This window comes from Nelumbo lutea, chromosome 1, assembly GCF_056320005.1.
Source record: "Nelumbo lutea isolate HS-2025 chromosome 1, American lotus-T2T, whole genome shotgun sequence".
NCBI classification, from domain to species: domain Eukaryota; kingdom Viridiplantae; phylum Streptophyta; class Magnoliopsida; order Proteales; family Nelumbonaceae; genus Nelumbo; species Nelumbo lutea.
The window spans coordinates 57,286,287-57,309,476 of NC_142684.1; the positions used below are offsets into that span (position 1 = coordinate 57,286,287).

The 23,190-nt window shown below is 35.7% G+C and overlaps 1 protein-coding gene across 2 annotated transcripts in view; it reads right to left on the reverse strand.

Annotated features, from left to right (window-relative positions):
• The window catches only part of NOV (Histidine kinase-, DNA gyrase B-, and HSP90-like ATPase family protein), a 75,714-nt gene extending 63,420 nt beyond the window's left edge, over positions 1 to 12,294 (reverse strand). For both annotated transcript variants that reach the window (XM_088963574.1, XM_088963573.1), the window contains exons 1-3: positions 11,755 to 12,294; positions 11,323 to 11,660; positions 3,046 to 3,757 (exon numbers count right to left, since the gene is read on the reverse strand). In XM_088963574.1, the coding sequence (XP_088819700.1) occupies positions 3,046 to 3,757; positions 11,323 to 11,660; positions 11,755 to 12,210 (1,506 nt within the window). In that variant the 5' untranslated portion in view covers positions 12,211 to 12,294. The remainder of the gene's footprint in view (positions 1 to 3,045; positions 3,758 to 11,322; positions 11,661 to 11,754) is intronic.
• Between the last annotated feature and the right edge of the window lie 10,896 nt (positions 12,295 to 23,190).

Sequence of the window (23,190 nt, forward strand, 5' to 3'; positions counted from 1 at the left end):
GGCTTGCCTCGAGAGGCATGGTACAAAGGCGACTCAAAGAATCAAGAGTGCAATATATTTTATATCACATTAGCTACTTGAAGCAATGCAATTAAGGAAAAAAAGAGATTGTGGGTTTTACATGCTTGAAAATGCATTATATGTTGGGTTTTATTTTTAAATTTTCATTTGAATATGCTTTACATGTTATGTTTATGTATTTTAATTTTAAGATAATAGGTTTTTTAAAACTTTTTTTTTAATTTAAGTTGATATTTTTTATTAACATTATGTTTAATATTTTTTGCATTTTTTTGAATTTTTTGACTTCTATTTATTTTTTAGCTATTTTTTGTAATTTTGCGCCTTGCTTAAAAAGGTGTGCACCTCGCCTTGCAACTCAGGCGAAAATTGGCCCTTGTGCTTTTTTTGCGCTTTGCGCTTTTAAAACACTATGGCAGAGGGATTCTTTTCTCAAACCATGAAAATTTAAAGCAAGAGTCCTAACCAGATGTTCATTGGGCAGGTTGCTTAGATGACAGGTCATCTACATCAGGGATATGCACCTTTGTGGGAAGAAACTTGGTCTCATGGAAAAGTAAAAAACAGCCAGTTGTGGCTAGATCAAGTGCAGAGGCTGAATATAGATCTATGGCTCATGATGTTTCAGAACGACTTTGGGTGAAATCTCTACTTAGTGAGATTGGAATAAAAGCTAAGGAGCCCATGATGTTATATTGTGACAACCAAGCTGCAATCAATATTGCCCACAATCCAATTCAGCATGACAAGACTAAACACATTGAGGTTGATAAGCACTCCATAAGAGAAAGGGTGACAACTAGAGAAGTCTGCTTGCCTTATGTCTCCTCTAAACTACAATTGGTTGATGTCTTCAACAAAGGAGTTGCAAAGAACAAGCTCAAATACAACCTACGCAATTTGGGAATGTGTGACATTTACTCCCAACTTGAGGGGGAGTGTTGACGTTTTAGACAAATTGTGTAGTTTATAGTGCTAGTCTTTTATTATTTTCCATTTAGGTTGGAAGTGGGGACCACAGCACTCTTGTTGGGTCCTTTTTTAGCAGTTATTTTAATTGTTTTATGATGTTTTTATGTGTTAGCCGCCTATAAGGGTATATTGGTCTTTGTACTCTTTATTATTTTAGACGATAAATAATAGTGAAGAGGGTGACTAGCATTATTGCTCTCTTTTCTCTCTCAAATCTCTTCTCTTCCTTTTCTCCTTTCTTCTCTTCTTCTACAAGAAATATTCTTTTCTTTTATAGATTTTTTATTTCAGCACTTTTCTACTAACAAAAAAAAAGCTGAAAATGCAAGAAATTAAGAACAAAAGAGAGGGATGGAGCCCCTGTTCTAGACCCAGAAAAGCTGGTGAAAAAAAAAATACTACAATCAAAGAAGAATATGAAGAATAAAAGATGGGGTGGAGCCCCTGTTCCGCCCCTGTTTCAGACACCAAAAATGAGGGGAAAAAAAGCTGAAAACTTGCAGGAAATTTATGAACAAAAAGAAGGGGTGGAGCCCCTGTTTTAGTCCAATAAAATGATTCAGAAAACTTGGAGAAAAAGATACAAAAAGGAAGAGCAGAAAAATGGGGTGAAACCACTGTTTTAAACCAGGAAACATAGAACAAAACTAAGAAGAAGAAGAAGAAGAAAACTGATGAACTCACCTTGACTTTAGAGGACTGTGTGGGGACGATTGAGGACTGTTGTTCTCTCCTCTTCCTCGGTTCGACTCTTTATCTCTTCTTTCTGCCCTAATAGCCTTCTAGATCCCTCTACCTTATCCACTTCAACAATAATATTCAAATATCCTTCGTTCTCTCTTCCACTTTCATTCTTTGATCTTCTCTCCCCCCAAAACCTTCTTTTTTGAAAGGTGCAGAACCTTCTTACAGCCATGTGTTCAAAACAAAAGGGGGATGGTTTGAACCCAATGCTACCACAGTACAGCAATACTAGTGTGTGATCTAACAAAGGTTCTGGCAGGGCTTCCATGATCATTGATTCTAAATTTACCACAAATGCTAAAGACGTAGTTGAGATTGATCCGTTAGGTATAAAGTTAGGTTTTAGCGTTTTATTTTCCTGATAGAAATAATAATAAAACAGTAATTGTTTCTTGTATGCATTATTGACATCTGTTCATATTTATTAGTCTTATGAATTACAGATGCATAAAGCCTCTAGTAACATCAGCAACAAGTCTAAACATTCACTGTTCAGGTCCTGAAATTAAGGTTCCATATTGCATTAGAAATGAGTTGCTAATTAGGTATAACCAATCACAATCATTAATATGGTACAGTCAATATGATAACAGGAAAAATAAAATAAACAGAAAACAATGTTCCATAAAGATCACAAAAATAAAGCCATAACACCTGAAAACGCAAGTAAACAAAAAACAAAATGACACCTGAGCAACAGTGAGCTCCTGACAAGCCTCCTTCCATGTAGTGATGAACATCTCCCCCCAAAACCTTCTTTTTTGAAAGGTGCAGAACCTTCTTACAGCCATGTGTTCAAAACAAAAGGGGGATGGTTTGAACCCAATGCTACCACAGTACAGCAATACTAGTGTGTGATCTAACAAAGGTTCTGGCAGGGCTTCCATGATCATTGATTCTAAATTTACCACAAATGCTAAAGACGTAGTTGAGATTGATCCGTTAGGTATAAAGTTAGGTTTTAGCGTTTTATTTTCCTGATAGAAATAATAATAAAACAGTAATTGTTTCTTGTATGCATTATTGACATCTGTTCATATTTATTAGTCTTATGAATTACAGATGCATAAAGCCTCTAGTAACATCAGCAACAAGTCTAAACATTCACTGTTCAGGTCCTGAAATTAAGGTTCCATATTGCATTAGAAATGAGTTGCTAATTAGGTATAACCAATCACAATCATTAATATGGTACAGTCAATATGATAACGGGAAAAATAAAATAAACAGAAAACAATGTTCCATAAAGATCACAAAAATAAAGCCATAACACCTGAAAACGCAAGTAAACAAAAAACAAAATGACACCTGAGCAACAGTGAGCTCCTGACAAGCCTCCTTCCATGTAGTGATGAACATCTCCATAGAATCATCTCCTAGTCGAAGATCTCCAACTTTATCCTGGTTAGTATCTTCCTTTCTACCATAGTTTTCTTGGAGAAGAAGATTGGATTCAGCCTCGTTCAACTCAACTTTCCCTCTTTTAGGTTGTTTCTGCGGCAAAGAGCCATTACCACTCTGGTTGCCAAATTTCCTTTTCTTTCTAGTTAATTTTCTACTCTCATCTGTAAGGGATGCATGTCCATCCACATTAGTTTTCAATCCAAGTCGTGTCATCTCTTCGGTGGCTGATGGGTAAGGGCAGCTACTCACACATTTATCATAGCTTTTTTTATTTTGAGATAAAGCCTTACCCTGAATATTCAGATCATTCTCATCAGTGTCATCATCCTCACTACTAGAATCATCACCACTTTTATCATCAGAACTGGATGAAATAAATTTTATGTGCTTAGCACCAAAATCCTCATATGCAGAGGAGAATGACTTGATGCGTTGAGATATAGAATTGAATCGTCTGTCAAGCACCTTCTTCTGTGAAAGAATACTAGATTTTTGTAAAAACTGCCCTTCCCCTTTACTACTTTGCTCATGCAGCATTGGTTTCATAGCCTGGATGGACTTCTTTAATGCATTATCTTCCGCTTTCCTAGCTTCACGGATAAAACTAATATGCATCCTATGGTCACCAATATAGTAATAGTTAGAATTAAAAAAAAAAAAAATAAGGCCAATTCATATAAGCTAGCAAACATGTCTTCATGATAGATATTGGAATTTGGAAGTATACCAAGTCTTGGAAGTGCGATATCACCAAATAAATTTAAAAAAAGAAAAAACTACAATTTCTTAAAATTCTGGTTTCCTTTGTGAAAGATTCCCATGAAAGGAAACTTGACTAAATTAAAGTGCCCAAGAAGGCTAAAATAAATATTTAAAGACTATAATAGAAAAAGAGAAAGTGAAAGAAAGATGAAAAGAAAATTTAAAAAAAAAAACTGAGAATTCAGCCCATAAGAAATCTCAGTCTACATAGTGGGTTGTTCTTACTTTTAGGTTTTATAAGTTATGTTTTGGATTTGATGTTTTCCAGATACTCTTGCTTCCGCTTTCATTTTGAATTTGTCTTATATGTTATGCTTATGTATTTTGCTTTGAGCCAATAAGGTTTTCAAAACATTGGGAGAAACACCTCCATTTTCTCACTATCAAAACAAATCAAATCAAAGCTCTTGCCTTTATAAATGAAAGATAATACTCATGGATGTCTCAAGCCACATGGCTTCATATAGAGAAAAATAGGGTAAACTAGCTGTTAGTGTTAGAAGCCTAGCACCAAAAACAAACTAACTATTAGAAACCCACTAACCAAAATAATTGTTAAAAGCCTACTACTGAGTTCAAATGTGGTTTCATTTGTCTTCCCCGTTAGAAATGATTTGGTGCTTCCCAAAGAATAACTTTAAGCTGCATCAGCCGTTCCATTCAAGAAGCACTTACATCTCCTGGTTAGAAACAAGGTACAGAAGAGGGAGCACCATCAGGGGAGAGGGATAGGAAAGCACCAAATTTCTTCTATAGTGGGGGGAGAGGAACCAGAAACAAGGGAATTAAACATAGACTTACAAGAAAACTGTCCATCAGGGGAGAGGGAGCACCATCGAGCATCCCTCCCATCATTAACAAGGGCAACCAATTCCAAAACACTCAAGAAGTTACATACCAAGGGGATTTCTAACTCTCTTAGGTTTCTAACAAACCCCAAGTTCCAAATCATCCCAGAAGAAAGGTGATGATCAATGAAATCATCCACAGGCCAACCTTTAAGACTAGAAAGAACAAAAAGGGAAGGAAAGACAACTTTCAATAGGGATTCACCCACCCACACATCTTCCCAGAACCTTATTTTACTACCAGAAGCCAAATCATCCCTTACACGAGTGAGGAATGCAGGAAGAATACCATGAATTGCTTTCCAAGGTGTAGCCGATGTAGCTCTTTGCAGACAATCTGCACCCCAGCCATTTCTTGACAGCCCATGAATACTAGACACCACTTTATGCCATAATCTGTCACTTTCCACCAAGAATCGCCAAAGCCATTTGCATAAAAGTGCCTGGTTTCTCATGCTCATGTTACCAATACCCATCCCCCCACCCCTTCTTCCTTTTTCTTAACCACTTTTTCCCACCTCACCGGATGATCTTTCTTGCCTTCTCCTGGTTCCCAAAGGAAATCCCTCATAAGCTTCTCAATTCTTTTCACTATTGCTTGAGGCATCCTAAAAACTGACATAAAATAAACTGGGAGATTAGCTAAAGTGGATTTGATCAATGTAAGTCTCCTACACAACAAAATATAGCTCCTCTTCATCCGGCCAATCTCTTCTCAATCTACCACTAGACTCCAAAAACTAGCTCATCTAGGGTTATCTCCTAGAGGTAAACCTAAATACCTTAAAGACCAATCCCCACTCTCACACCCCAGGTTTCTGCCAAAGGTTGTATCTCCTCTCTTTCTAAATTAATCCCCGCCAGTATGCTTTTGCTCCAATTTACCCTCAAGTTAGACATTCTCTCAAACAGATTGACCACCAGTTTCAAATTTTCCACACCTTCTCTATTCTCCCCTTCACCAAAAAAAAAAAAAATCAAAATGTCATCTGCAAATTGAAGGTAAGTAACTAAAACCTTGACCTTTCCCACCAGCCACCCTTTGAACAGCTGCAAACAATTTGCTCTGGAAATCAGCTTACTAAAGACCTCAGCCACCAATGTAAAAATGAAGGATGAAAGTGGATCACCTTGTCTTAAACCTTTAATCCCCTCAAAAAAATAAATCACCAACCCATTAATAATTATTGAGTAGTGACTTGTTTCCAAACATCCTTTAATCCACTTACACCACAAGTCTCCAAAACCACAGCTTCTCAAGAATCAAGTATTGATAAGGAGCTCCCAATCCATTAAATTATAGGCTTTCTCCAAATCCAATTTGATGGCAACCCCCATTCTCCTTGATTTCTTTTGGGCCTCAACACATTCATTCACAATTAAAATTTGATCCACAATCTGCCTCCCCTGAACAAATGCCCCTTGAGACTGGGAGATAAATGATGGGAGCACCTTCTTGATTCTTTGGGAGAGGACCTTAGCAATCAACTTATAAATGCAAGTAACCAAACTAGATGGCCTGAAATCTCTTGGGTGACAGGTGTCATTCTTTTTTGGCACCAAAGCTAAAAAAGTAGAATTCATTTCTGGGTTGATTTTTCCCCTTCTATGAAACTCCTAAAACATATTAATCAAATCCAATTTTATTATATCCCAACAATCCTGATAGAAGGTCGTTGTAAACCCATCAGGCCCCGAAGCCTTTGATCTGTCCACAGAAAACACAATTTCCTTGGTTTCTTGCTCCTCAAATCTTCTCTCTAAAACTTCCACCTGATGAGCTCCCAAAACATTCCAATGGAGACCATCCACTGACCATCTTTCATTAAGTGGCCTTCTATATATGGATCTAAAATGTTCAGCAAAGGCACTAGCTATCTCTCTTTGATCTGTGATTTCTCTACCCCCACAACTAAAGATGAGATTAGATTCTTTCTTCTTCTGCGTTAGCAATAGCATGAAAGAATCTAATATTACCATCCCCCTCCTTGATCCACTTCTCTCTTGTTATATGTTTCCAACTGATTTCCTCTTTCAAGAGAGTTTCATCTAGCTTCTTTTCCAAAGATCATCTGACTTCTCTATCCCCTTCTATTAATGACCCTTCCTCTTCTTTTCTACCAATATTATCAATTTGCTCAATCAGAGTAGCTTTCTTTTCCTCTAGTCCTCCAAACTTTACTTTGTTCCAGTGATTTAAAAGGCACGCCTAGGCGCACAGGCAAGGTGCATTTTAGGGTAGGCGCCTCACCCAGATCCTAGGCACAGCCCTTTCAAAAGGCATGTGCCTAGTGCACCTTGCACCTCAGCCCAGGCGTGCGCACCTTTTGAAAATTTGACTCTTTTTTCCTTTTCTTGAGTCTAGCAGCTAGACCAGAGCAAAGTAGAACCCCCTACTTGGTAATGTTGTCCATTCATTCACCCTAATAAAATACCTTCTTAAAAAGCAATTAAAACTATAAAATCATTATTTTTTATGTGAAAATTAAGAATTTATGACCCTAACATGGACTTGTTTGGGCTTGCCTCGAGGGGCATGGCACAAAGACAGCTCGTAGAATTAGGAATGTAATATGTCACATTAGCTAATTGAAGTAATGTAATTGAGAAAAAAAGAGATTGTGGGTTTTATATGCTTGAAAATTTTATATGTTTGATTTCATTTTTAAATTTTCATTTGAATATGCTTTACATGTTATGTTTATGCATTTTAATTTTAGATAATAGGGTTTTTAAAACATTTATTTTAAATTTTAAGTTTATATTTTTATTAACATTATGTTTTTTTTGCATTTTTTGAATTTTTTAACATTTTTTTTATTTTTTAGCTTTTTTTTATTTTTGTGCCTTGCTTAAAAAGGTGTGTGCCTCGTCTTGCACCTTGTGCCTCAGGCGCCTGCACGCGCTTTTAAAGCACTGCTTTGTTCAGGTATTGAACTTGTGTTTCCCATCACTCTCTTACCCTCTCCATGAACTCCAAATGAGAAAGCCACAATGACATATTTTCAAATCTGAACAAGGTAGGACCTCCTAAAGCATTCCGTTGGAAGAGACAAATCAGCCAATGATCCGAGGCAATTCTAGGCCGAACACTACCCAAAAAGCCACTCCAATATTCTTCCCAATCCAAGGAGACAAGAAATTTGTCTAATTTGGAACAAGTAGGATTTTCCTGGAGCTTTTACCATGTAAATCTGAATTGTCCCAAAGGTATTTTCGTCAGCTCAAAAAACTTCTATGAAATCATTAAATCTTTTCATGCCGGTATTCACCCTCCATCTAACATTGTTTGACTCATTGGCAATTTTAACTATATTGAAATCTCCTCCTAAACACCAAGGTCCCTCCCAAAGCCCCCTAACATCTACAAGTTCTTCCCACATCAAGTTCCTTTCCTTATAGGGGCTTGGTCCATAGACATTTGTGAGGACCCACACAAAACCATCCTAGGCAATTTTCAATTTAACAGATACTATGAAATTTCCAATAACCTCTTCCAAGCATTGTATTGTTTCCTCCCTCCACACCAAGGTTCAAAATGATACAGGCCAATACGCCCCAACCGGCATATCAGCATGTATCTTGGCTCTCTTTTTTTCAGTTTTTTTTCTTTTCAAACGGGTTCAAAGGGGTCAGTTTAAGGCCCGTCTAGCCCCTGAACCAGGTCAGACCCTAAAACCCTGTAGGAGCATATCGGGAGGCCACCGATACAATGCATTTTGGCCAATACGGTCCGATATGTATCGAAATTTTGAACCTTGCTCAACATAGTTAATATAGCGCCTGAGGCACCCCCAGGACAGGGCAAAGCTCCAGCTAATGTTCCTCTCTCCCCAAAAGCTTCTTATCCATCTCCTGTTAACCTCCTGAAATTTGGATTCTTGGATCAGCAATACATCAAATTTTTCCTTTCTAAGAATCTTCTTAATTGCCCTTCTTCTTGTAGCACCACCATGAGATTGTTATGAGAAAGACCTGTATAGGAGCCTCTGGTCTATGGACCCAATTACAAAGTTGATAATGAACAAGGATAGTTGTTTGATGACCCTATGAGGTAGAAAACACTAGTTGGGAAGTTGAATTACCTCCCCTTTACTAGACCTGATATCATATTTGTTAGGAGCTGGTTGTCTATACACAAGTTTTAAAGAGGATACAACTGATTGTACTTTTTCTAGGGTGGCCTTTTTTTGAGGTCCTTCTGTTGCCGTTTTTGCACAGTTTCTCATTGTACAAAGGACTGGTTGATTAATACAATTATACTTTACCTTTTCTCAAAAAATATATATATTTGTTGTATGTGTTTAGTCAACTCATGCAAATTGCAAAGACCCAAGTCCCTCACTAAAACAATTATAAGGGTTTTTTTATACTACTTGGACCATTGTACACTACTGGTAAGTGGTAAGAACTTGAACTCAAAGAGATGAACAAATAAAAACTAGGTTAGATCATCATCAGACAGAAGGTTTATAACAGGCCATAATACATTCTAAGGAGACAATTTAGTGACTTGGAAGTGAAAGAAGCAGAGTGTGGTGGTCAAAAGTAGTCTTGAAACAAAATCTAGAGCTCTGGCTCATACCACATGTGAGCTGATTTGGTTGAAGCACTTGCTTTGTGAGATTGGTATTTCTATTATAGAGCCTAAAGAGTTATTCTGTGATAACCGAGCAACTATACATTTTGCATCAATTATCAATAATAAACTATACATTTTGCATAGAACCCAGTGTTCCATGAAAGAACCAAACACATTTAAGTAGATTGTCACTTTCACTTTGTGAGGAAAGAGGTTCTTCTTGGAGAGATTCATGTACCATATTGAAGTTTCAAGACCAACTTACTGGTTGAGTAAGTATAATGGGTTACACTTGCAACAAGCTGAAGCAGTATGACACATGTTCCAACTTAAGGGGGATTGCTAGAATATATTACTCTATTAATAAAGTAGGTGTCCAGGAATTTTACTATTGGTATTTAAAGAATGACACACTTGTCTGTCCTATTTTATAGCTTGTTAAGAATATCCAATTCTATTTTCCACAAACCTGTGACCTCTCCTCTTGAACCATATTTATACCTATAATTTCTAGTTATCTCAAAACACTAATTCCTCCCCAGCTCACACCTTCAATCAATAATTTCTTGAGAAAGCCAATCCATCCTTTCTTGATTTCCTCATCCTGTATCATCGATTTTCCACTTTAATGCACAATAAGGCTAAGTTACAATATCAAAAGTATTAATTGACAACTGGAAAAGGTGAAAGTATAATTCCTCCTCAGATGACTCAACCATGTCCCCCACTGGCCACCGTCTTCTAGATCCCCCAAAGTTCCCCATGCATATCCCTATGAACTTGGGCTTCTACTAACTCCACGGCATTGTAATTCCCACAACCTTTCTTTTATACTACAACAAGATGTGTAATGGGTTCATTCTCAAATAGCTGTAATCTCCACTGCATTGTAATCCCCATGCATCACTAACCAATCCATTCTCAAATAGCTGTAATCCCAAAATTTCGGGCCCAATCAACAATCTGTTACAGAAATCTCCAAATTCCAGGCCCAAAATGAATTTAAATTCTGATCCCTGCAGACTTCACAACCAAAGAAGGAGGAAGGGCCTCTCAAAACCATGTGAGCAATTTTCTGGTAATATATACAGCTGTTATGGGTATAGGAAACTCCATTAAAGTTGAATTATTATCCCTCTTAAAAGGGATAAGAATCCTTGGTTATAAAAGGCTGGATAAGAAGGAAGCATCAGGTTCTGGATCACATATTCATATCTACATTATACAAGGGAAGCAGCATATCTCCCTTCCGCCATGAATTCCTTGTGCATCCATCTTAAAAGATCTACTAACTCTTTAGAGGACTTACTAGGTAAGGAGGTAGGTTTAGAGGCAGGAGAACTACCATGGGAGTAGGCAAATGTAAGCAAGCAACGCATTGTAGGATATACTGAATGTTTGAGTTGTTTTACCTGCATCATCTAACTGTTTTCTTTTTTTTTTTTTTTTGTATTTCTTTTCTCATTCAATATTTATTCATCTATTATCAATCCAACAAAAGAGATATACTTAGGTTTATTAACATCAGTCCCCATCAACCATGACAGTCATGGAATTCCCTGGTATGCTCATCAAAATGATAATTATATGGCTAAAGTGGACTAAACTGTAAACTAATTGCTGAAAATTGGCATGAACAAACCCTTTTTTTGCCTTTTTAGCGATAGGTTGTAGGATTAAGTATATGAATTAGCATCTGAAAGAAGGGACAAAGTCCAATGAAACACAAATCTATACATGGTAAGTAAAAGGAAACCAGTAAATATATGCCTTTGCCTAACTCCAGTACGCATCATGAACAAATTTTAATGTACAACCAGTTATTATGTAATAGTTTATTTCCTATGCACTGCATTCACTTCACAATGGTAAACAAGTTTGGAAAATTAAACCCTAGATAATATTAACAATTCAATGATATTTGTTAAATAGCGCCACTAACACATCTAATATTTTAAGCTGTAATAGAAGTAGCTCAGAAATACATACCCCAGGCTCTGAATACGAACGCCAAGCTTCTCCCTTGTGGCAACCGACATTTTCTTTGCAAGGTAATCAAGGAACTCCTCTGCCCGGATTTCTTTATTTTGGTGAATGTCCATGAACTCAGCAATGCAAGAGATTATTTCCTCGCTACGTATTTGAACAATCTCCATTGCATCTGGAGGAACCGAAAAGTAATGCAAAACAAGTGGATGACGCAATAAGGGACCCAGTTCAAGCTCTTCAAACCTGTCGATGCTCTCGTTCTTGCAAATTGCGACATCCAAATCATACAAGGAAGTAATTCTCCGCACACCAACGAAGCAATGAATGAAGGCATCAATCTAAAACGAAAGAGCAGGCAATGCAACGAACTCAGCAATAGTAGTGCAGGACAACTCAATGAAGAACATAATAACAAAAGTGGAAAGCTGCTACCTTTCCTTCGACGACAATAAGACGATGTAGAGACGGGATTTCCTGCATTTTAAACCCCAGAGAGCTCCATGAATCGACTTGGAGAGACAAAAGCGCAGCCTGGGATACTTTCCATGACGAAACTTTTTCCCCGGCTGCAAGAATGTCGCGGTGAGCTTTTGCTACAGCGCGGTCTATCTTCTGGAGTTCATTTGGTTTATGAGATAAGTTTTGAGGTTGGAACACGGTACTGGGGAATTGCTGGGGAGGGAAAGTGGGGTTTTGTAGGTAGGGACTGGAGGAGGCTGAGAACCCAGGGTTTTGGAGGAAGATGTTAGGGTTTTGGAGATAAGGATTGGGGTTCTGGAAGTAGATGTTTGGGTTCGGAGGGCAGAAGCGAGGAGGTGGTGGTGCAGATGGCTGCGCTGCCCCGCGACCACCGCCAGAGGGGCGGAAGCGGTGACGATGACCGTGCATGGGGAAGCGAAGGCAGAGCCGCGGGAAAGGGACGAAGCGACCATACGGAAAAGGGTTTTGTAGTTTTGAATGTCGGCTCGTGTAGTTGTGAACTTGTTTGTGTACCGTTAAAACAGGTTTTCTTCTGGACAACCGTTATGATTCCTCGTTGGAAGGATGGTTGAAATCTGGCCATCCGATTTGACTCAAATTGCTCATATTTAGTTATTTTTTCAACCAAACTCTATTTCAAAAGGACAAGAAAATGTATATCAATTATATTTATTAAATATATCAAAATTGCCATGCCTAATCAATCAAACCAATTGATCAAAGAACATAGTTCAAGCCATTAAAAAAAAGTTTAACAAAATTGTCATATCAAACTATAAGGTAAAAGGTTAGTAAGCTTATAGGCCCATATCAATTAATTTAATTGTTAACATCAAATTAAATCTTTCAGATTTTTCCGTGCACCGCACGGTCCCTGCTAGTATAAATTTGTGCATACAAACATGAAGTTAAGTTAAGGTGGCCCAGGCCTTAACCCTAATCCAACTTGAAGCTTGAAGTTAAGTTGGGTTCATGTTTTTTTAATTTCAAGACTAACCAGAATTTCAACCCAACCCAACCCAAGTTGAACTTGACTTTTTCGAGTTGGGTTAGGGATAATAAAGCTCTCCTTTGATCCTCCCTCCCAAGAAAAAAAAACTTTATGAAAAATGGTAAATTGCAAATGAATGCCCTATATCTAATGTACCATTTTAGTACATGAACTTCCAAAAATATGCATTAAGTCTATTAAACTAACATTACAGCGAAAAGATACCTATATTTTGAAATAGTAGTTTTAGTATGAGGATTGGTGTTGTATAAAGTTAATCCTTATATCTTTTGTTAAAAATTTTGAAATTTTCCTCATTGAATGTGCTTTAGATGTATAACTTGGATGATCTCACGTTGATTGCAATTGTTGGCGCTACTTCTTCTGCTACTGCAACATGCATTGCCTTAGTAGATGGGTATCTGAATTATGTTGATAAATTGATCGAGATTAACAAAGTTATTGTTAATATCTAAAATTTTAATAATTTTATTTTCATTTAACGTTGATTTATAAAAAAATTATTGTTAATTTAATATAAGCAAATATTTTTTAATAAATTTAATTTTATTAATAATATATAGTAACTTTAATAATTGTTATTATTTTTAAATGAAATTTTGATTAACTTTAAATAAATAAAAATAATTACAAAAGCTAACATTTTTATTAATTTTACTAATAATTAACAATTATCTAGGAATGACAATGGGGTGGGTTCAGGGTGGGGCACCCCATCCCTGTCCCTACCCCATAGTCAAGACACTCTACCCCATCCCCGCCCCGTCCCTAGTGTCAGGCGGGTTCGAGGCAAGGCTCCTCAATGTCGAGCGAGGTTAGGGGCAAGGCACCCCACTCCTCATCAAGGATGAGGAATCCTCAAATTTCCTCGCCCAACCCCAATATTGGGTGGGTTTAAGTAGAGATGTAAATCAGGTCATGCTGGGGCAAACCTTGGGCTAGGCCAGGCCGCGAACCGAGGCAAGCTATGAGAGGTCCATTTAAAAAAAATGAAAAAGTTGTTTATATTTTTTCAAATGATTTTTTATGTATACAATTGTTAATATATACAAATAGACTTATTGATTTCCTTAAGACATTCGCCTCTATGCCTCTATTCTTAGTCAAGAAGAAACCATAAACGATGGTTCTCAAACATTTCAAAACCTCAAGCAACCCACAAAAACTAAAAAAATACTTATCTTTTGTATGTACCTTGTCAAAAATTTTCTGGTAGCTAGGATGAGATAAAATAAAGTTAAAATGGGTTATTGAGCTAGGGAGTGCTTTTGGTTGTAACAACTTTTGCTTGAAAATGGAGGAGACGAGTTTGGAATTTGAGGTTCAAAGTACTTCCAAATTTCGGGTGAACAAGAGGCTGTATATGGGTTGGAAGAAAGCTCTCTTCTCTCTCTCTCTCCCTTTCTCCCTCTAGGGGACTTCTTCGGGTTTCCTCCCTTCTCCCCTTTGAGCTCAAATTAGATCAGTATTCATAGAGAATGAGGGGTTAAGTCTGAATTCGTTCAACTACAATGCATATGATTTAATAGAGGTTTTTCACACAAATAGGCAAAGATTCTTCAAAGAAATAAATACATAGTCAAGCTTTCCTATTTAATTAAACATTTTCTTCGATTTGGAGGTGGTTTTCATGGGTTTTGTGCGTCCAATGGGAGTTTGGGGCGTGTCTGTCATGGCAGTCTCGTATTTGGGGCTGTCAATGGCAAAAAATATAAATTTGATGAACTTTTAAATGTTATTTTGTCTTTTCTTGATTTTAAGTAGGGATTTTTGGGCTTTTTGGGACTATTAGGCTCTATTTCATTGATCCAAGTGTTCTAATGGGTCAATAATGGGTCTGACATCAGTCATCACCCTTTTGAGGCATTAGGTTGAGACAGATGATGTGGTCATTTAATCTGGTATGTCGAAATGGTATCTTTCTAATTTAACGGTCAAATGGATGAATGTAGTCATGAAATTTGATGTGATGGGTTTTTTTTTTTGGTTTATGAACATAGTGGTGATATCTTATTGGTCAAATAGGTTCAGAGTGATGGAGATCTATGGCTAACAAGTTCAGATTAATGAACTATGCTAAAATAGAATATTTGTTTGATGAAGGGTCAAACATATGAATTTTGGGATGAAATTTGGTGGATTGGAACTTTTGAATGTCTTGGATCTAATGGAAATTATGGATCTTTGATCAGAGGCATAGATTGACCGATTTAGTTTAGATAATGATCTTATCTTATGGTTTTCTAATCAATAAGAGGACCCCAAATAGAATCTTACTTTTTCAATGGTCAATTGGAGGTGTTTGGTCGTGAAATTTGACATGCTAGGGTTTCTTAGGTCTCTGAACATAGTGGTAAGGTCTGATTGGTCGTATAAATTTGGGATGATAGATGATATACTCTAATTAATGAGATTTGTTAAAATAGGATATAGGCTTTATTGGGGGTAAAACAAGGGAATTTTGAGCTACAATTTGGTAGGGAGGCATGGAGTCAAGTGGATGGTTTTAATCTAAGAAAGATATGGTCAATATTGGTAATTGTTCAGGGCCATCAGAATGGGATCTTGTTGTTTTTGCGACTGATCATCACAGATTTGTAGTGGGATTCACTAGTTGATTGCTTCCTAGTGATCTTTAGATTTGATTTTTAGGAGTTGGAGTTTGAATATCACATATATTGGGGTTATTAAAAAGGAAGTTGGTAGGATGATTGGTGGATTTTTGCAGTTTAGTCATGAAAACTAATGTGTAACTAAGTGATGGTTAAGAAACAGAAATATGGTTCTGAATATGGTATTAAGCTTTGAGGTGTTTGCATTAATGAGTGAAGAACAACGTTCCCGCTAAAAAGCGGAGGAGGAGATGAGTCTTATTGGTGAGTTGAAGAGGATATGACAGATGAATTTGAGTATGAGTTTTGATTTCCGAGAAAGTTGTTTATACCGTGTTGAAAAGATTCATTAAATAAAATCATTCATCATTCAGAACATCTGATACCTAAAAAAAAGGAGAAAAACACTCATAAGCATGGTCTCAACTCAACTCTAAAGTCACCCCATTTTCGGTTCTTTGAGACATTTTCAAAGATGCGCCAGGGAGCCTAGCGAAGTGTATTGATTATGTTCTTGGCAAATTACTAATCAAATATACCAGAAATCTGATGAAGGGATCATTTGCTAATAAGGTTCCCATTATATATTTGCTTAAAAAATCAGGGTTCTTTAAGTCCATCCTTGATTGGTTGTAGAGAAAAAAGAAAGAAAACAAAGAGTTACAAAGAAAAAGGAAATAAAACCTAGGGTATACTAGGGTACAAATTCTCAAACTCAATGGCAATTGTGCTGACTTTGTATGCTTATTGAGTTTCCTTAATTCCCTCATATTATGGGCCTCAATTGCATAGGAAGGATTTCAGTTTGAAATTTCAATTTGGTGACAAAACTAATTCAGTTTTTATGTTCATGGTTTCAAACAAAAAAGGACGATCCTAACATTTTGAACTATGATTTAAGTAAAGAGGAAACAAGAGATATCAAGATTATAGAAACTTATTAAACCCATTTGACGTTGATTGTTTTAATGTATTTGTTTTTTTGGAAAAATCTTATTTCAATCCATTAGGTTTTATTTTGAAAATTTAAAGAATAATGAAGGGAAAAATCGATTATAAAAGGGTATTTTTAGGTTTAAAAAAAAATTATATGTCACATTGTGAGCGTCGGGAAATGACTCACTTGGGCTGATTTGAAGTCGCCACCCATCATTTGAAGGACTTGGATGTTATGAGACCTTCGAGAATGATTTTGAAAAAAAGTATTTCGGTTCGACAGGTGCAGTCTGGGTAAGACTCGAGTGGGAGAGGGAAGGGGTTAGGCACCCCTATCCTGAGTCCAATAGGTACGATCCACATGGGGTTTCGTTCAAGTATGAGCATGGACAAATTAGGGGTGAGCAAATGGTAGTTTTACCTGGAACCTAATGAAACCAACCTTGAACTAACCTTACCCGATAAGTTATAGGGTAGGGTTTGGTTCCAAATTCTTAGAACCGACCCCCACCTAGGTTGGTTCCATGGTCTAGGGGTTCACCTACCTAAACCAACCCAATGAACCGGCCTTGGTTGGCCTTGGTGGAACTGGCCATGGAATTGAGCTTGCCTTTAAATAAACCCTAAAATATCTTGAACGATTTGAAGATTTGAGACTAAGCACTCATGATTACAAAAGCCATGGTCTCACTTAACCATCGATTTACTTAAGTGACTTGATAATTTGTTTTCATTTTAATATTTGTATGTGTATAAAAAATATTGTAAATGGTACTATTTACAAAATTTAAATCATAATGACAAATTTTCAACCATATATTAATATATTTTGATAATCTACATATTGAATTGCTCAATTTAATCAATAAAGATACTATAAGTTTAGAAGTATATATTATCATTGTTGAAAATCAAGTTTTTGAAGGACATGTTTCATTTTTTATTCTAAAAGGAGGAGAGTAAGGAAAGAATAGGTTCTATGGGGACCCTAGAATCGGCCTTTACAGGGTAGGTCCAGTTCTAAAAACTCATTGTTGAAAATCAAGTTTTTGAAGGACAATTTTCTTTTTTTTTTTCTAAAAGGAGGAGAGTAAGGAAAGAATAGGTTCCACGGGGACCCTAGAACCAACCTTTATAGGGTAGGTTTAGTTCTAAAAACTTGGAATCAACCCCTATAAGGGTAGGTTCTAAGTTTTTCCATGAAATCGAACTGAACCGACCCATGCTCACCCCTAGGACAAATAATACTTCAATTAACTACAAACAAACCAACAAGTAAGACAAAACAAGAATAAACCAACATAAGAAAATCAAACCCTATTTATTTATTTATGCCTTTATCACATATATTTTTTGTTTTTTACTTATTTTAGTTCCTGATGATTGCAAATTATGCGCCTGTTCATAGAAGAGTCCAAGTTAACCACCCTCTCTAACTTTGGCGTTAGGACAAAATAAGAAATAAACAAAAATGATTGTTTCTTGGCATGAGACTAACTATTAACTAAACACATATAACCTAAACAATGATAGAAGTGATTCAAACTGCTAATCAATCACTAACTAAACAGATAGCAAAATAGATTAGTATCATTATCAGACGTAGCAACAATTCCAATCAATTGATTAGCAGATTGATTGGAAGAATGCAAAAAATGAATGAGATCCAAAGTCCTACGCTTTTTTTTTTTTATTCACGTGGAGGCTCAATCCCAAATTAGATGTAAACAGAACAATATAAAGCCATCATTATAAGAGAAAAACCATTTCAAAGTAAGAGAACGATAAAAAATAATGTGGTTCGACCTATGAGTTCAAATCAAATTTATGTATCAGTTAAAATAAGAACATGAGAAAACCATGGTTGGATTGAGTCGATGCTAAGAACTTATAGGAGTTAGTTTGGGAAACCAACTCTACCAGTTCCTTCTCCCCTAGATATAATTGTAAGCTTAGCAAAGGATAATGAAGGAAAAGTGAATCAAACCGGGATTCTAATATGGTCAAAATAGGTCCAGAGGGGTCATATCAGGATTCTAATCCAATGGTGGGTATTCTAGGTAAAAGATCGAAGGGTTGAGATGGGTTTGAACATGAAGAGTGGTTTTACGTATGTGGGCTAGTGAAATGATCTTTTTAGATGAATTGACAAACAGGGGTAGCTTTTTGTTAAAGTTTGGATTTGTGGGGGTTTTTGGACATCTTGTATTGAATGGTGGGATTAGTTTGGCCCAATTGGGCCCAGATTGGGTAGATTTGGAAGGGTAGTAGTTTGGGCATTTTGGTTGGATTTTTATAGGTGGGTATTTTGGGGTTTGGGATCTGGTGCAAATGTTTGATTGGTTCAAGAGGGTCAAGATTGTGGGAATTTGAGTTTATAAGAGGGTCCAAAATAGAATCTCGACTCAATGGAGAGGTAAATGGGGGGATTTTGGGTTGAAACTTTGTGGGTAAGTATTTTGGTTTGCCTGGAGTTCAGTGATGTGGTTTGACTGATGCATAAATGTTAGGAGAAAAAGGATTTGGGTTACATGTGTTTAGGTTAAAGAGATAACTCAAAATGGAATCTTGGTTTGACGAGAGGTTAAATGGAGGAATCCTAGGTTGAAATTTCATGGATAAGCATTTTAAAAGGTCTTGGGTTTGATCGTGGTTTCTGATATAGGGTCAGAGTGTAAATGGGGGTTGATTAGGGCCTTCTAATTGGTATTAGGAAAATTTAACGGTGGATTTTAGGGCTTTTGGGCTGAAAGTTAGGGTTTTTGGATGCTTTAGAAAGATTTAAAGGGTTTGATTGGGTGTTTTGAATGAATTGGGGGTTCAGGCAGCGGATTGAGCAAAAATTGGGTGCTGACACACGTGATGTCACATGTCAATGGATTGTAATGAAACGTTAATGGATAGTAATGACAAGGGAGCTATTAGACAATTGTTAGAAACCTTAAGGGTACTTTAAGACAATATGTAAATAGTAGGAGTAGAGTTAGTCAAATTGCTTAACCATAGGGGTAGTTTAAGAAATTTACCCTTCTTTCAATTCCTCCTTTGACAATCTTACCACTAAGGGTGTAAATGGACCGGTTATGGATTGAACCCCATCTAGTCCAAAATCAATTTGGACAGATAGGACGAACCAACAAGACATATTGGATTGGACCAATATAGTCCAAAATATTTATTAGATTGGATTGGACATGGTCCATCCATAATAAATTTATATTGGATTGGGTTGAATTAAGCCAACATCTAGTACATTGATATAATATAAGAATACATGTGTTAATGGACCGGGTTTGGGTTGAGACCAATCTAAATCAAAACGACTTTGAATAGATTGGTCAGCCCAGACATTGAATTGGGCTGGTCCAAAATATTCATTGGATTGGATTGGACCTGGTTCATTTATAATGAACTTACATTGGATTGGATTGGATTAACCAAATCCAGTCCAATTGACACCCTACTTGCCACATAAGGAACATATGATAGCATTTTTATCCTCCATATCATGCCAATATTCATACTTTCATGCTGGATCCTTTAATTGAGCTTTGTTTTAAATGTTAGAAGTATTTCAATTTCCCTCATGTTTTTCCATTATCTAATAAAAATAAAACCAATGAGCAAATGAACAATGAGTCAATGGCAACAACTAATGAATAAATTAAATTAATTAACAAGCACTAATAAATAGTAAATAATATAACATTTTCTTAGAATTGTTAAATTTGATTCACATTCACTAATGATACATCATACATGAACCAAAACATCAAGTGATCAACATATCAAGATAATATTAAAAAGGCTAATATAAATACAAAATCATGGACACACATAATACATGCAAGAAAAATATAAGAGGGGAGTGATATGTACGATAAGTCCAACATGTAAGTCATTGTCCATTTATTTATTTTTTGCTTCTTGCTACTTGTTAGTAAACAAAATTAATACATGGTAAGTCATTGTCCATTTACATAATAACTTGTTTTTCTACACATAATAGGTGAAGAACATTTTACACAAAACAAGTAAAGAACAGGGTGTTTTTTCCACAAGAAATGCCCTTATTTTTTCACACAAGAATGAAAAGAAAATGTGTTCAATTAAGAAGAGGAAGAGGTTTGAAAGAAAAAAAAAGAAAATAATGAAGAGAAAAAATAAATATAGTGGATTAAAACAAAGGGGCAAAACCCTTGTTTTTGCATTCAAATTGAAGAGAAGAAAAAAAATAAAAGAAGGAATGGATGTTTGTACTCTAGGGCTAAAGAAGAAGAAGAAGAAGAAGAAGAAAACAAAAAAAGCATACTTGATAGTTCCGTGGTTGGTTTGGTCGTCTAGACTTGGACATTGGACTTTGGGCAGAGGGCCGATTGAGAAGAAGAAGAAGAAGAAGAAGAAAGTGAAAAAATAAAAAATAAAAATATATATGTTCCTAGACCTCAAGCTAGATGACTTGGAGCTAGAGTTTCATTATCAACAGGGTACCTAACTCCCATTTCACATCAGCAGAGTTTCATTATCTTCTTTTTCTATCAACGTTGTTATTATTTCCTAATAAGAATATTAATAATTTATTACAATGTTATTAAGTTTGATAATTCTTCCAAGTTAATACCATATGGCCTACTAAGAAGTCAAACTCACTTCAGAAAAATTAAATTCAATAAAATTAGTCAAGGTCCCTAGAATATAGTGTAAATCGTGGAAAATCACATGAATACCAACATTTGTTACCTATTTTCTAGTTGAAAATAAACTGGGTTGTAGTGTACATCAATAATAAAGGAATAACTGTTAATTTCCATATATAGTGCTTATCCACACAAACAATCCTCTAAGAGAAACTTATTAAATCAAAGTAGAAGATATAAATTTTTAATATGGAATGAGGATATTTTCTATAGTTTAATAAGTACAAGTTAACAATAAACAAAAAATGGGGATCCCTCACCCTTATATCAAGAACTTCCGATCTGTTCCTCCAAAACTTGCCTTTATCACATACAAATAGGGATGGCAATTTAGTGGGATTTTTCAGGTATCCAACTGGACCCGATCCGAATAGGATCCATTTATCAAACCTCTATAGGGTTTGGGTATTGATTATATGGTATCTGATACCTGATACCTGGTTTGTTTGACATAGGTACCCATTCCCGATACCCAATTATAAACTCGACTATATATATATGTATGTACATGCATGCATGTATGTATGTATGTGTGTGTATGTATTTATGTATGTATATATATAAAAAATAATATGTGGTATGGTATAATATATAGTATAAAATGATTTATAATATATAATATATTAAGAGAATCTAATTAAGTAGAAACTAGCTAGGAGGAGCCATATGGCCTATGACATCCTTATAATGGTTAATTAGCAAGTTTGGGACATTTGCTTAGGCTCAAGTCCAATCAAAGCAACACTTTTAGGTGAGTTTCTCACTTGTAGACTTGCTTGCTTATGAAATTTAAATTTTCATTACTTAATTTTAAAGTTTCAATGACATTATTATTATTATTAACTTTAACTAGATATTAAATTAATATAATTAGGATTTAAGATTGCAAAATATAATTGGTTTCTTTCTGTCTAAATTCAAATTGAGAATCAATTGGTTTAGGAAAGTTTAAGCCCAATCCAAGTATTATTTTTTGTTGATCAAATTCGCCTCTTACATGGGACATGGTTGGGGGTTATGACCTTAAGGGTGTGGGGAAATGAGCATAGGCTACCCTCATCCTTAAGCCCTTAACATCTGATGCTTATGATGTTAAAATTAAAAAGAAAGAAAGAAAGAAAAAAAGCAAGTGCTTTAGAAATTGGTAGGCGTGCTCATAGATTAGTTGACCAAATCATGGGCAAAATGTTGAAACCCACACTTGGTCCTTTAGTTTTACAATATTGAAAACCAAAACCAAACCGAACTAATTGGTTAACTAATTGATTGGTCTAGCTTTTGATGTATTCACTTCTTTAGTTTTTTTATATTTATAATATATATTATAGGTCTCCGTTAGGAGTAAATTTTTGGGGTTATATATATATATGTATATCATAGATGAATATATAAATGTATGATATATATTAAAAATAAGTATGTACCATCTATTCAATTAAAAATCGATTTTGTTTTTTAGTTTAATCGAAACCAAAAGCATTGTAATTAGAGTTGTAAATTGGGCCATGCCACCCACGAGGCCAACTAATCATTGCAACATACAAGTCATGCCGAGTTTGGGTTTTCAAGCCTATAGGCCGATACGACATGGCATAACAAGGTAGGGTAGGTCGTGTTGGCACGGACCTGTGGCCCAACATGATTATATTATATATATATATATATATATATATATATATATATATATACTTTTATTCATTCTTTTATTCTGAATTTAGTCTAAAACATTATTTATAAATTATATTTTATATTTATTTTAAATAAATTTATTTAAAAAGTACTATTATCTGAAAACATTTTGGGGATTTGGATCCCCACGGGGAACCCATCCCTGTTGAGGATCAGGGATGGGGGTTAATTTTAGAATCGAGGTTGGGGACGGGGAATATGATCCCAGTCCCGTTGCCATTCCTACACACCTTATAGTTTTACATATTTACTTAAACCTACCTTATAGTTTTCATTTTACTAAAACATCCCATATATTTTACAACTTTTTTACTTAATCAACATTTCATTAAGGAGTGTTTGTTTTGCCATTAGGCCCTTGTCCAAAAATACCCCTAACACTTTTATGTATAAAAACAAAATTGAACAAATATAACCAATAGAGTGGTTGCCTGTGTCTTAT